This window comes from Pituophis catenifer, unplaced genomic scaffold, assembly GCF_029215685.1.
Source record: "Pituophis catenifer annectens isolate HBS135680 unplaced genomic scaffold, rPitCat1.0.hap2 SCAF_1, whole genome shotgun sequence".
In the NCBI taxonomy this organism is placed as follows: domain Eukaryota; kingdom Metazoa; phylum Chordata; class Lepidosauria; order Squamata; family Colubridae; genus Pituophis; species Pituophis catenifer.
This window is the reverse complement of record NW_027256881.1, coordinates 324,915,090-324,930,334: the sequence shown is the minus strand read 5'-3', so window position 1 is coordinate 324,930,334 and position 15,245 is coordinate 324,915,090. Positions and strand designations below refer to the sequence as shown.

The 15,245-nt window shown below is 39.3% G+C and overlaps 1 protein-coding gene across 9 annotated transcripts in view; it reads left to right on the top strand.

The window, feature by feature from the left end:
* The window catches only part of FERMT2 (FERM domain containing kindlin 2), an 80,715-nt gene extending 66,724 nt beyond the window's left edge, over nucleotides 1–13,991 (top strand). For 7 of the 9 annotated variants that reach the window (XM_070942933.1, XM_070942977.1, XM_070942915.1 and 4 more), the window contains 5 exons: nucleotides 363–584; nucleotides 5,715–5,735; nucleotides 9,610–9,734; nucleotides 10,502–10,643; nucleotides 12,271–13,991. In XM_070942933.1, coding sequence (XP_070799034.1) covers nucleotides 363–584; nucleotides 5,715–5,735; nucleotides 9,610–9,734; nucleotides 10,502–10,643; nucleotides 12,271–12,444 — 684 coding nt within the window. In that variant the 3' untranslated portion in view covers nucleotides 12,445–13,991. The remainder of the gene's footprint in view (nucleotides 1–362; nucleotides 585–5,714; nucleotides 5,736–9,609; nucleotides 9,735–10,501; nucleotides 10,644–12,270) is intronic. The other 2 variants (XM_070942987.1, XM_070942969.1) reach the window with 1 other exon arrangement.
* The last annotated feature ends 1,254 nt before the right edge of the window (nucleotides 13,992–15,245 follow it).

The following is a 15,245-nucleotide window of genomic DNA, read 5'->3' as shown; positions in this document are numbered from 1 at the left end:
GTGCCCATGTAAGGATGGCTATAAACCATGAATTTTATCACATGATTCTAAGCGCACATGAACACCAAATCTGCAGTACTAATCAAAATCAAGTTTGAAAAGATGCATAAATTTGGTGTTTACATTAACTAGAATCAATATTTAAGTGCAACAGTTTTGAAACATGATCTGAAAATACCTATATAAACAAGTGAATGCTTTATCTTACAGTCACTTACATGACACATGTATTCTGTGTCTAAGAGTGGGCTGTGCATCTTCTAACATGTTTGGGACTGCAGTTTTCCAGTATCCTTGGAGACACAATAAAATATGCCAAAAAGTCCATCCCAACAGGTGCTTTTTTTTCTTTTACACTGCAGGAAAAACAATATGCACATTGGATGGCAGCATGCCGGCTAGCCTCCAAGGGTAAAACCATGGCAGACAGTTCATATAATTTGGAAGTCCAGAACATCTTGTCTTTTCTGAAAATGCAGCATCTGAACCCAGATCCACAGATAATTACTGAGCAGATCACAACAGACATTAATCCAGAATGCTTGGTTTCTCCAAGATACCTGAAGAAGTATAAGAACAAGCAGGTACACATTTGGAATTATATTTTACTGAACGTTTTCTATGAAAAGTGAATGTGCAGGTATACAGAGGCCTTGTGGATGAATGGGGGAGAACAAGTCCAAAGCAGATAAAGGCCTAGGTATTGAAAAGAATTTGCACTCGCTTTGAAGGTTCAGATCCTTCACCTGTGAATCTTTCTAGTCTCACTATTGTCTGTGGAAATGCAAGTAGTCAAGGGTGCCTTTTGCCAAGTTTGGTTTGTATTTCAGCTAGGGACTATGTGATCCATCCAGAAGTCATGCACATCCTAGTTACCTTCTGACTATTATAACACAATCTGGTTGGGATACCTTTGGACATGGCTTGAAATCTTCATTTGTTATGGAATGTGATGTCTTACATTTTTGCTGGAACATTAATTATGCTAATATGTATTAGCTACACTAGCAGTACATTTTGGAGTTCAATTTAAAGTATTGGTTTTGGTCTTTGAATTTTGCGACAAATTATGTTAAGGATTTGTGAATCATTAGTGCTTTAAGATCACATTCCGAAGACGTGCTTATTGACTTAATTGTTTTGGGTTCCAGAACTGAACCATATCTAAGGGGATTTCTCCATTTGAGGACACTTCTAAGAGGATTTTTTTTAAAAAAACCTAATTTGTTAGCTCTTCCTTTTGGTAGAAACACCATTTGCTTTTGTATCCTTCAAAGTATAATTATGGTTGATTTTTTTAAAAGGTGCATTTTTAATTTCTGAAACTACTTTGCATTGTTTTCATATGGTAAGTCCTTTGAAAAGAGCATGGCCTTAATAAACGGCTAGTAACTATATTAAAAGAATGAAATGAATGCTATCAAAATGACATCCTGCTTGTCTTCAGAGTTTTGAGCTATAAACTCACGTTACAACCATTGTACAATGATTACTGATTATTTCCTTGCTGTTTTAGAGTTTTTATATCCCTATTGGGGTCAGAATCCTTTATGGGTTACTGTGAATTCAGGCACTATTTACATTGATCTTCCTACTGTGGTGTGAATAGGATCAAGTCAGAGATGGAGGGCACCTTGGGACCCTGGTTGCACCTTCAGTCTGATATTTTGTGGGTTTTTAAGTACCTTCTGGTCATGAACCCATTGCTTATTTCATCCATAGAACAATTTAGTTGGCACGATGAAACAGGATGAAGCATCAGGCGAAAACTGGCCTCAGGGAGCACAGCAGCCAGTTTAGGGCGATCATTACAGGGTAGCAAGAAGATGCAAGCAATTCCAACTCTTTTCCTGCCCTCTAGTAATCATCTGGATTTTTGCAATCCAAATCCATTGATCCCAAAACTAAAATGACTTGCTGGTGCTGCTCTATCACTAAGAGATTGTCCCAATCTGCCACTGCTTCAGGGTTTTTTTTTCCTAAGAGTGTGAGTATTTTCCTGAGAGTGAGTATTCGCAAGCCATAGGAACCAGAGAAGGTCTGCTCCCTCGAATACAGCCACTGAGTCTTTAACTGATGAGCAACGTTGGAATGGACAGGGTGGATTTGGAAGTTTGTCTGGAGGCCTGGAAAGTGTTAATTAACACCGTAAATTTGAAAAAAATTGCTTTGCTGTTTAATACATTTCCTAGTAACTCATAGACGTATATTAAAATCAAGCTAATTGATTTGGCTGAATTTTCAATTTTAACAGAAACACAGAATGGGTTAGAACAGTGTTTCTAAACCTCAGCAACTTTAAGATATATGAATTTCAATTCCCAGAATTCCCCAGATGGCATTCTTTAAGTGCATACATCTTAAAAGCTGCTGAATCTGAGAAACACCGGGCTACAAGATATCTTGGAGATAATCTGTTCCAATACCTTCCGAGCAGAGGAATCCACAGATCCCTGACAGTCTGCCATCCAGCCTTTATTTAAAGTCCACCCCCCCCCCAACAAAGGAGAACCCATCACCTCCTTATACAGTCTGTCCGTTGTCGAATGCTTCTTACTGTTAGGAAATACTTCCTGATGTTCAACCAAAATCTACCTGCTTATAATTTAAACCCATTATTTTTCATCTGGTCTGAAAAAATTCTGAACAATTCTGCTCTGATCCTCACACCATCCCTTCTTTTTTGGTTCAAGCTGGTTCACAAAACAATTCCATATACAGTACAAGACAGTCCTTCAGGGTTCTTTAACATGAAGCACAAAATTGTCATGTGCCAGGTGACTTTCTTGCTCCGTTTGAAATCTTCATATCTCTTATAGGTATGAGAATTATATTTTACCGAATTGGTAAAGATCAATGTTGGCGGGGGGGGGGGGGGAATCAATGAAAGGCAGTTGATATACTACCAATGAAAAATCAGTGATAAAAGGCAATATACTAGACTACAGTTTCTTCCTCTGCTCTTCCGAATACAAATTTGTTGATGAAGTTTTAAGGAAACTTTCTTCTCCAGCTTCTTTCCTACTTGTGGAATAACTCATTGTGAGCAGCTTTGCTTTTATCACAGTTCAATAGCGTGTCCAGTCCATTACTTTATTTTTCACATTTTTGAACTGCCCATTTGCCTCAGAAAGGGACATTAAGCACCATTAAATGTCAAAATTATGTGAGACTCCACAGTCTCATCCTGAGATTATACAAGTATCTTCAGCTATAAGATTTAACAATCTTGTAAGAGATTTGGAGAACGGGCAGGACTTCTAAGGTCTGAAAAGGTTATGTCAAATATGAACTTGGATCTTGGATCAATTATTTGAAGAATAAAGTGAATAGTTCTCCTTGGGATTCTTTTTCCCTCAGACTTCTTTATGACCTAATTCGCTAACTTGCTGACTGACATTATTTTAACAGTTATATGTTTTATTTATGACATGAAATTCTTATATCAGTATGCGATACAGCAGTGGTCCCCAACCTTTTTATCGCCGCGGCCCGCTGAGCGCGCGCAGGGGTGGGGGCACGGCCCAGGAGCTTTTGCGCACGGCCCATTGCGCACGGCCCAGGAGCCTTTGCGCTGCAGCGTTCATGTCCCCCAGCCGCTGCGCGGCCCGGTGCCAGGTACTCCACGGCCCGGCACCGGTCCGCGGACCGGGGGTTGGGGACCACTGCGATACAGTATTTGAATTTTTAAAAAGAAATGGAACCATCTGACCAAAAGTAAAAACGTAATTAAATGTTACACCATTGGATTTAGGCGTTAAAACAAAAACCTAGTGGAATAAGTGGACTGGGTTTAATTTAGCTCAGTTCGTAATAATCTCCTGAAAATAATCATGTTATTGTCTTGAATACAATATTGCCAACATATTGTCTTTGAATACAATACATTTCATTTCTTACAAAATGGTTTTACTGGTTTTTATAGTGTGTTCCCTGCAAGGACCAATCTGATTCACACACTAAGATATGTGTTTATTACTGCGGCAGTTATACATGTATTTTGTGTGTGTGTGCATGTGCGGGGATATTTAATATGAAGTGTTTATTTACCTCCTTTAAGAAAACCTAGGGGGTTGTACCAAGGCACTGTTATTCCTGCACATGCATGTGGCATGGGGGCAGTGTGATGGTATGAAGGAAATCTGCTTTTGTGGAATTTGTAGAATGCAGGGAATGTTCAGAAGCAAGAGACGATGTTGCTGCTTCCAGACTAGCAGTCCACTGATGTAAAAATATATCGACCAGTAAAAGATGAGCCATTTTTAATGTGCTTTGGCCTATTCTGAGCCAAGAAACTTCTCTATTGTTTCTACTGTAATCTGAATACAGGCAATTCTCAGCCCATGACACACAATGGAGTCCAAAATTTCTGTTGCTAACCGAGACATTTGTTCAGTGAGTTTTGCCCCATTGTGTGACCTTTCTTGCCACAGCTGTTAAGTGAATCACTGCAGTTTTTTAAAGTGAATTACGTGATCATTAAGGAACTTTGGTTTCTCCCATTGACTTTGCTTGTCAGTAGCCGGCTGGGAAATGATGTCACATGACTCTGGGACAGTGCAACTATCATAAATACAGTACATGCCTGTTGATAGGCACCCAAATTTTGAATTTTATGCTACAACAGTTGTAAGTGTAAAAAACGGTCATAAGTAACTTTTTCCATGCTGTTGTAACTTCAAATGGTCACTAAACGAATGCTTATAAGTCAAGAACTATTTGTAACAAATGATTCTTTTATAAATATAAGCTATAACATAATTGTTTGCATTCAGTTTCGTTCTGATTTCCCACTTTCAATCAATTTTGGGGTTATTGTCCATAATAAAGTATGTTTCTTCATAACTTTTGTTATTCCCCCTCCCTCTTTTTTTGGTATAGTACTGTCATTATATTGTACTTGATGCTTCATATAATTTTAACAGTGCTACAAAACTTTCAGTGTCTCTTCCTGCAACTGACCCACATGGCTACTTTCTGGAAATGCTTAGAGGTTTTACTTGATTGGAATATTTTTTTTGTCTGAATTTTGGTTCATCTAGAAATGTGTGTTATATTAAGCAGGAAATAACCGATAATTCAACTGAAATTTATTTTCTTCTGATTTGAGGGCTGTCCATATTACCTTATTTTTGTATTTCCATTTGAACTATGAAATTAACCAGGATAAACACTAAAGAGGATGTCACTTTTCCATGGAGAGAGACCCAAATTGCTTTCAGATATTCTAGGGCAGCTTCCCCAACTTCGTGGCATCTCGATTTCTTACCATCAAGAACCATCATAGTCGTGCTGAATGGAAATTATGAGAAATGCAGTCCAAATTGTCTGGAGCACCGTTTCTCAACTTTGGCCACATGAAGATTGGGTGGACTTCAACTCCCAGAATTCCCTAACCAGACTTGCCATCCATCTTTAAGTAGCCAAGATTGAGAAACGCTGGCTCGGAGTAACTGAGTTAGGGAAGCATACCTGGAATTAGCATCTTGTTATGCTTCTTTTTGCTTCCCCCTCCCCCACATGTTTTTCCATTTTCATATTCATTTCTTGCTACTTTTTCTCCCCATGAAAGATTTGGGGATTTTTTAAAAAAATTGGTTTCACTGTTGATAATTTGCACATTTTCCTTCCTTTGCTTTAATGCCATTTTTCTGATTGCCTTTTTTTTTTTTTTCTCTGCTTCCTTTTCTTTTCTTCGCATTTGTCCTCTGCAGCCAGGCTATATAAGAGACTTGGTAAGTGACAGTAAACCTAAAATAAACAAGCATGAAGACTTTGCTGTTTTATTAATATAACCTTGAAGAGATGCATATCAAGGGACAAAGTATATCTTGAGCAATAAGTATTTTGGAGTGACATTGGGCCATAATGTTGTAAATAAGACATAATGGAATTATCTGGTTTCCTTGAACAATGTCTACTAATCTTTTCTTCTGGGACAGAAGTGTGCTGTTTTTTTATGTGATGCACCTTTTGTTTTGTTGCCTTCTTGTCTCAACTTCTTTCCGACCCTGGCATAAATTTCTTCACATATTGCATTATTAATTTACAGAAATCCTAGCGCAAGATGTGATAATGGGCATAAAATTAGTAACTATATATAAGTGCTATCTGCCAGACAAATTCTGCTCATTTCAGAGATAGCAAAGTTCTAAATAATAACTGATGGAGAACAAGTTTGTGGCTATCATATCCTTCTTATGTGAATCATTTACACTAATCTGGTTGGTTGCTGCTGAGAACAGGATACTAAACTAGATAGAGCTTTAGTCTGATAGAAAGGGCCCACTTATTTTTACATTCTAGCTGAGCAGTTCAATGAAAAACTTACAGTTCTAGTGCAACTGTTTTAAGTTCAGAAGACCTAAAAGGAGCTAACTATAATTTGCAGCCATTTCTATTTCTGCAGTACATTGTTTATATATCTCCCATGGTTTCTTATGTGCTTTTACCATTTTTAATCTACATTAAATTTTAAAGTCTTAACCCAGGGAATGGAATCAATGAGAAATAAACAAATGATCCATTTGTAGACTAAAAAAAAAAAAATGATAAAAATCATGAGAGAAGAAGAGAAAAATGAACATTTTGAGGTTAGGAATCAAACATGTGCAGCCATAGTAGATTATAATTTATTTATTTATTTTATGCAATTTATATGCCGTCCTATCTCCGAGGACTGAGGGTGGCTCACAACAGTAAAATGCATAATTCCTATTAAAACAATATAGAATTAAAACCCAGTTTAAAAACAGTTTAAAATTCATTAAAAAAAAACCCATCAGTCCAGGCTACGGAACAACCAGGTCTTCAGCTCACAGTGGAACGAGCGAAGGTTAGGGGCCATCCAAAGCTCCAACGGAAGTTGGTTCCAGAGGGTGGGTGCGCCCACAGAGAAAGCTCTCCCCTTGGGGGTCGCCAGCCGACACTGTCTGGCCAACGGCACCCTGAGGAGGCCCTGTCTGTGGGAATGCACCGGGCGATTGGGGATTGTTGCTAGCTGCAGGGGGTCCGACAGGTATCCTGGGCCTAGGCCATGAAGGACTTTATAGGTGATAACCAGCACCTTGAACCTCACCCAAAGGGCAACCGGTAACCAATGCAAGCCACGCAGGAGGGGTATAACATGGGAGTGTCGGGACGCTCCCTTCACAACCCGTGCGGCCGCATTTTGCACCAGCTGAAGACTTCGAGTGGTCTTCAAGGGCAGCCCTAGGTAGAGAGTGTTGCAGTAGTCAAGACAGGAGGTGACCGGCGCATGAGTAACAGTGCATAGGGCATCTTGGTCCAAGTAAGGGCACAACTGTCACACAAGGCGAACCTGGGCAAATGCCCCACTGGTCACGGTCATCACATGGTCTTCCAGAGACAACCCTGAATCCAGGAGGACTCCCAGGTTGCGGGCCCTATCCACAGGGGGTAACACCTCACGCCCGATGGTCAATGATGGAACATCTCGATCGGAAAAAGATGCCGGTACCCACAGCCACTCGGTCTTGGCAGGGTTGAGTCGAAGCCTGTTCCTCCCCATCCAGGTCCGTACCGCTTCCAGGCAACGGGACATCACGTCTAGGGCATCACTGGGCTGGTTTGGGGTGGATATAAAAAGCTGGGTATCATCAACGTACTGATGATACCGCACCCCAAAACCACGGATGATCTTCCCAAGCGGCTTCATATAGATGTTGAACAGAAGAGGCGAGAGAACCGACCCCTGGGGCACCCCACAAGTGAGGGGCCTCATAGCCAACCTCTGCCCCACTGCCAACACCGCTTGCGTACGGCCTGAGAGATAGGAGGAGAACCACCATAAAATGGTGCCTCCCACTCCCAACCCCTCGAGCCGTCGCAGCAAGATACCATGGTCGATGGTATCAAACACCGCCGAAAGATCCAAGAGGACCAGAACAGAGGAATGTCCCCTGTCCCGAGCCCTCCAAAGATCATCCACCAGTGCGACCAATGCCGTCTCCGTGCTGTAGCCCGGCCTGAAACCTGATTGGTACGGATCCAGGTAGATTATAATTAGAGAAGATGAAGCCAATCTTTTCCTACTTGGATCCCAGAAGGCAGGAGGCAGACAATGAGCAAACTTCAGATTCCTCAGGGCAGAAAATCCAATTTTGCGCAAAGCATCCAGACCCAACTCCTGTAGTAATTGCTGGAAAGGAAGGTTCTTTGTCAGATCATACTGTACTTGTCAGAAAGTTTGTTATTTTTTGTAGGTGAGTGAAAACTTGTTCAGTCCATTATTAATACCCTTTTGAATGAATGTAGAATGAGGATAAAAATGGGTTTTTTTTTCTTCCTATGCATACCTACCAACCAGAGGTGGGTTTCAGCAGGTTCTGACCGGTTCTGGAGAACTGGTAGCGGAAATTTTGAGTAGTTCAGAGAACGGTTAGTAAAAATTCTGACTGGCCCCGCCCCCATCTATTCTCTGCCTTCCAAATCCCAGCTGATCGGGAGGAAATGGGGATTTTGCAGTAACCTTCCCCTGGATTGGAGAGGGAATGGAGATTTTACAGTATCCTTCCCCTGCCACTCCCACCAAGCCACGCCACGCCCACCAAGCCACATGCACAGAACCGGTAGTAAAAAATTTTGAAACCCACCACTGCCACCAACCCGTTTATCCATCTATTGGAACAAAAATTTTCTTCAAATTCATTTTGCATTTGTTTGGGAGCTGGAATCTACATGGTTGGCTTTTTATGGATTAGGACAGAAAGGATAAAAAGGAATGGACAGGAGGAAGAATCAAAGACTGTGTTGGCATATGCTACATTTTCGATGAATTTATGAGTTGCCTGATGCCTAATTTTCTTGGTTTGCATGATTAACCACATGCTAGATTACAATATCGTTGGCTATTTGTGATTCTGAGTATGATGCAAACACAATTACAGGGAAAAGGAAAGGGAACAGCATATTGACTACATTTGCCCAAGGTTCCTGTTTGAATCCAGAAACACACATGTGCATGCACACAGTTTCTTCTTCTTCTAATTCAAGTGGGGAGAAAATAATTTGTTTTCCTGATATTTTAAATAACATTCAGGAAGCCAAATTCTTGCCACATTTGTTATAAAAATATGTGTGGTTGTGCTTGCTGTAGGGAATACATTATCTTTTAACTACCATACCATTTTTGTAGTTCTAATTCTGCAAATAGCAGATCTTTGTAGTTTACTATCTTTTGTACATTAAAGCCAATTCTTCATTAGAAGAAAGAGAAGCTGAACTTGCATAATCCCAGATAGTTCTCATCCCATGAAACCTCTTCCTCCCATTTCACATGATATATCGATGTTACAGCTGTTCCTCTAAACATCCCATTTTTTGAAGGGATAAGCCCCAGTTTCAAGAAATGCACACGTAGAAGAAAATGTTCTCCAGTTAGTCTTAAACTAACAGTTAACAGAAGATAGAAAAGATGTTTCATAGGTTAAAGTTAGTGGAGTAGGGGGACTGAATAGTATTGAATCACCTCTTTTTTCTCCCTCATTTTTTTATCTCTCTCTTGGTACTGCTCTCTCTTCATTCCTTTATAAATTGTATCTGAAATTCAGATCAGTTGCCTCAAGTATTTCTGTGTCACCCTTACAGATCACTGCCCGGATCCTAGAGGCCCATCAGAATGTCGCTCAGATGAGCCTCATTGAAGCCAAAATGAGGTTTATTCAAGCTTGGCAGTCCTTACCAGAGTTCGGCATTACACACTTTATTGCAAGGTCTGTTGCTCCATAAATGTCCAGCCAAAAATTCCATGTGTCATCGTTTGCGCTATCATTTTTCTTTTCTGTGGGCAGTTACTAAAGGCTGAGATTCCTTGGGTCATGACAGCTAACCCAAGTATTGAATTGAATGCATAGGTATTGAATTTTGCACAGCAAGTAAAGGGCGCTTTACTACTCCAATTTGAATGAAGGAGAAAATGTTACTTTTAAGAAGATAAAAAATGTTTTTTATCTTCTTAAAAAAAACTAAAAATAATTAATAAATGGTTTATTATAAGAATGACTAAAATAAAAAGTAATATAGTACAGGATCTGAGTAATTTTATAGAGAGCCAATTTTCAAATGCAAACATGGTTTTCTGAGACAGCTGGTATATGTAAGATCTAAATTCAAAGGTTTAAAAATTCCGCAAGTGTCTAGCCTTACAGGAGCTTACTTGTTACAACTTGGCCTGACAGAAAATATTTAAAAAAACAAAAATCTTGATTTGACATACAATAAAGCAAGGATTCCTTAATATCTCTGTATGAGGCTGACTGATAAGTCATGTTATCATTAATGCAAAAGCAAGGTAGAACTAGTTGTGTAGAAGCTGAAAGCTTGCTTAAGGCTTATTCCTGTTGCAGTCACGCAAGGCCATGTGAATGCACACAAAAGGAAACGATGTCTCAGAAGACCAATTATTCTTGAATGCCTTATGATTTGGGGACTTGAGTAAAACATTGCTGAAGATGTTCCTTGTAACATGCAAAAAATGCAGGTTCCAAGGTGGTAAGAAGGAAGAACTTATTGGAATTGCCTACAACCGGCTGATACGGATGGATGCTAGCACCAGCGATGCCATCAAGACATGGCGGTTCAGCAATATGAAACAGTGGAATGTGAATTGGGAAATAAAAATGGTAAGCCAGGACTTTCCCACAAAGTTTTCTGGGCATGCTGAAATCTGGGATATTTCAATTAACTGAAATTTTTGGTTTAGGTTGTTTAAGGTATGAGATAGTATTTCTGCCTTCAGGCTTTGGTGATGTCGTTACTTTTATTTCTTGGGTATTGTTCTTTTTTTTTCCTTCCTTCCTTCCTTCCTTCCTTCCTTCCTTCCTTCCTTCTTTCTTTCTTTAAAAAAAAAAGCAAACAACCTCGTATTTATTAGTAGCCCCTCTTAATTGTGAAGCTAACTGTGGGCCTTTGTTTTATTATGAAGAAAGAAATGGGAAGAAGAGCATAACATCCCGATCTTTCTCAACTCACAAAAAGCAGGGTTGTTCTAAGTAAAGAAAGATCTTCTTATATCACACTCTTAGATAACATTTTGGAAATCCCGAACTTGGTATATAAAAGAATTCATGTGACCCGTTGAAACAGCACTTACTAACTGATGATCTGACCATTTAATCAGTTTATGTCTTGTTGAAGGATGTGGTGTTCCCTTGATAAGAAAGCTGAATAATGAAACAGAAAGCTGCTCAAAATCCTTCTAGCTTGGTAATCATAAGAAAAGATATAGTCAAATGAACTGCCTCTCAGAGAAATCTGATCCTATAATTTACAGTAACCTGTGGAATCCAGGAGGCTACATTCAGCTATAATAGGGGTATCAAACTCGATTTCATTGAGGGCCGCATCAGGCTTGTCAGATGCAGGGGTTGAGAGGGTGTGGCCAGGGTGGGCGTGGCAAACTCAACATCACTTGTGTCGGGGGCGCCTGTGGTGCCCCGAGTGCTCTGCTAGAGAAAACAGGCTCCCAAGCTCTGTTTTTGGCTGCAACAACTTCCTGCAACCCTCTGCCAGCAAAAACAGAGCTCGGGAGGGTCACGTGCTCCGAAGGCAGAGGCACCGTGGGCCAGTCCTTCACTATTTCCAGGGCAGCCCTGCGGGCCAGATCTAAACACCCCATGGGCTGGATCCAGCCTCCGGGCCTTGAGTTTGACACCCCTGAGCTATAACATAACGGTATTTAACATTTCAAGTGTTGAACATACCGTTGAACATATTTTACTAACATTATTTTTTTTGTAAAACAGGACCCTCAAAGAACTGGCGGGACTTAAAAGTCAGTTTCAAAGCAAGGATTTCCTTTTTGATTGCTAGGTTACACTGGCTGCAGTTTCCCCTGCGATTAAATCACTCTGGTCATCAGAAAACAATAAGGTCCCTTTTTTGGCTTTACATCTCAATCTCCTGTGGACATGAACCTTCTTATGCAGCAGCACCCACACTTCACAATATGCCAAGCCATTCAAACTGGGTAGGCTTTGTTAGCCTACTTTCATTCATCGTTCAGTGCCATGATCTGATCTATATACAATGGGCATGAATTAATATTAACTGTAATTTCGTAGTTCAAATGTCTTGGCAAACGTTGATAGTTGCATACACCCAACCCTCCTCTGTTTCTTGAGAATGGGCAAGGACAGAAGCTGCTCTGAGTTTTTATTTATTGTAGTATATTTATTTATAATCTCTGTGTGATCTTACTGAAAGTATTGAAGCTTTATAAATCATTTGCTGGATTTCTTGCACTTCTAGGTGACTGTAGAATTTGCAGATGACGTCCGAGTTTCTTTCATCTGCACCGAAGTGGATTGCAAAGTGGTGCATGAGTTTATTGGTGGCTACATTTTCCTGTCGACACGTGCAAAAGATCAGAATGAAAGCTTAGATGAAGAGATGTTCTACAAGCTTACCAGCGGCTGGGTCTGAGTTGGATGAGACTGCCTGTTCTACTGACATAAACTAAATGGTGATATTAATATTTAACTCAAAAGCTGTTCTTGGAAATATGCTGCTTAATCAAATTAAGCTTGAAGTGTATCTTTTTTTTTTAATATGGAAACTTGCATTAGCAGATACATTTTTACCTGCGCTAAACAGCGCTTCCGTTAATCTGCTACGCAAAACCAAAACACAGCTCATGCCATGCCTAAGTTTGTGCCTCTTTCCCCTCTCTCAGCAAAATGAGGGGCTGATCAGGTTAATTTCTGACAAATGTAAGCTAACCAAATCATTTTTAAAACAAAATTAAAACTCTAAAGCCATTTAACTATTTAGATACCCAGGGCCTAATCTATATGAAGTGTATTTATCATGTTTAATGCATGTTTTATGAGATTTTATATATATTGTAATTATGTGTTCTTCCTTCCTATGTTTAAGGTAGAATTTTTGGAGTGCAATCCAGGAAGGTTTGTTTTCTTTCTTTCTTTCTTTCTTTCTTTCTTTCTTTCTTTCTTTCTTTCTTTCTTTCTTTCTTTCTTTCTTTCTTTCTTTCTTTCTTTCTTTCTTTCTTTCTTTCTTTCTTATCTTCCTTCCTTCCTTCCTTCCTTCCTTCCTTCCTTCCTCCCTCTTTCTTTCTCCCTCTCCCTCTCCCTCCCTCCCTCCCCCTCCCCTTCTTCCCCATATATTTTAGTGGGGTTTGTGCCTGGGCTCTCCTATGCATCAAGGTGCTTGGTGGACTGTGTCCTTTATGCCGTAAGTTTTTTCACACTACATTAGCCTTTCTCATATTGCTGTTCCTCAGATGTTCTGTAACACAATTCCCAGAATTCCAAGCATTCTGATTTCGGTATTGGGAGTTGATGTCTAGGACATCTGGAAGCACCAACTTGAGATCTTAAGACATAATCAGGTCTGTTACAGGAGCCTGAAGGTTTTTTTGTAAAAACTAGCCTGAGTGGCCTTGACAAATACTGGCAAATTTGGTTCTAAATGTATCTGTTTTCCCCTTTGATAATCATTTCTGTGCTCTTTCCTGTCCTCTGTATTTTTTAACACTATATTGTATTACAAACACCTTTAGTATTCACCAGCATAGCCACTCTTTATCTAAGATGATATGCAAAATCTTTTCATAACAATATGAAGTAAAGGTCTATGAAGTATAAGAATTTTTGTTTTGTTTTATGTAACTAATGTAAAAAGAAAAACACAAATTTTATAAATGTGTACAGGTTTTTCTTTTAAAGCTAGCCTCACAAGCCAAAGTAGGAGGAATCGCAATAGTATCAAATATATTAGCCTTACAGTATATTTTTAATGTAAGTTAAGTTTCTGATTTTGTTACAGCTGTGCCACAAAGCCCTTAACAACAATTTACTTTGTTGCCTGAGTCTGGGGAGGGGGGGGGTGTCTCACTTTAAGATTAATGTTAGCCCCCAGGGATCCCCCAACACCAAGGGATAAAAATCAGTGTTGTCTTCAGTAGTCTAAGACATATGTACAAATGCATTGTATTTTAAATAAAGGTTGGATCTTTTATTTAACATTTAGTCTTTGTTTCAGTTTTTTGTTCTAGCCAGTGAAAATTCACCTACACATTGTTCATATGAATTCATCTGATGTATTGCAGCATGTGGAATATAGAATTGAATGTGGCATTATAAAGATATTAACTCGTGCTTGGCATAGCATTCATGCCCTAAAGCAGGGAAGGGTAGGAATTTGAGGCTAGGGTTGGAGGGCTGCATGTTCTCTATAGAAAGATCTAGAAGCCTCTGGAATTTCATAAGTAGTGGGAGGGTTAGACTATGAGGCACATTCACATATTCAGACAGGTAAACTGGGAGCAGAGAGACACTGGGGAACAATTTGACCAGGTAATGATAATCAGGATTACCATTTGTTCATTATGAATACTCAGCATTCATAATCCAGCATTCAGTCTGGATTCAGGAAAGAAATGCTTACCATTTGTGAGGAAGTCCATTCTTTAATATGTTTAAAATTAAATATATTCCATCATCACTTTCAAAAAGGAAGTCACATCAACCTTGACAAAACGCAAACTTGTTCTCCTTCCCATTCATCCCAAACCAAATTCAAACGGATTCAAGACCCTTCTTTTCCTTGGATATAATCCTGAAGAAGGAAAAACACATTCTGGAAACTGCAACCTCTTTCCGGCAGATCAATCAGGTTTTGCATTCCAGACAACATCCAGGAATAAATAACTAGTAAATATACAAAGAGACACACTTTCATGCATTCATTTCACACAAAAAAAAAAAAGCTTCTGCTGCATTTCCTCTTATTAAAATCATAACCTTTTGGCCATAATAAGATTTCCTAGATTTAGTCAGTCATAAATGTTCCAAAGTCAATGGTAATTATATTTGGGAGATAAGTTGACCTGTTCTGCAAACCAGACTATAAATGTTTAGGGCTAAACATTGTCTCTGCAGTCTTGATTTGCAAGAGTAATGAAATCAAAGAGCTATGTTATAGAGATCAATTCTGCTGGAAGGATAATTACTTAATGATGTTTTTTTCCTCTGTGACATGGTATGTAGATTACCAAACAAACAAGATCTGACTCTTATTAAGTATAGTATAACAATAGCTGAAAAATTATATGAAACTTTATCTTGGGGCTGGGGGATAGTTGTATCATCCTTCATTATATTCTTGCAAAAGTTCTGTAAGGAGAAGCATAATTATCGATTTCAGCCTAATTGATTGTTTTAAAATCATTAAACGTCAGAATGTATTTATGGGGAGGGAGTTGA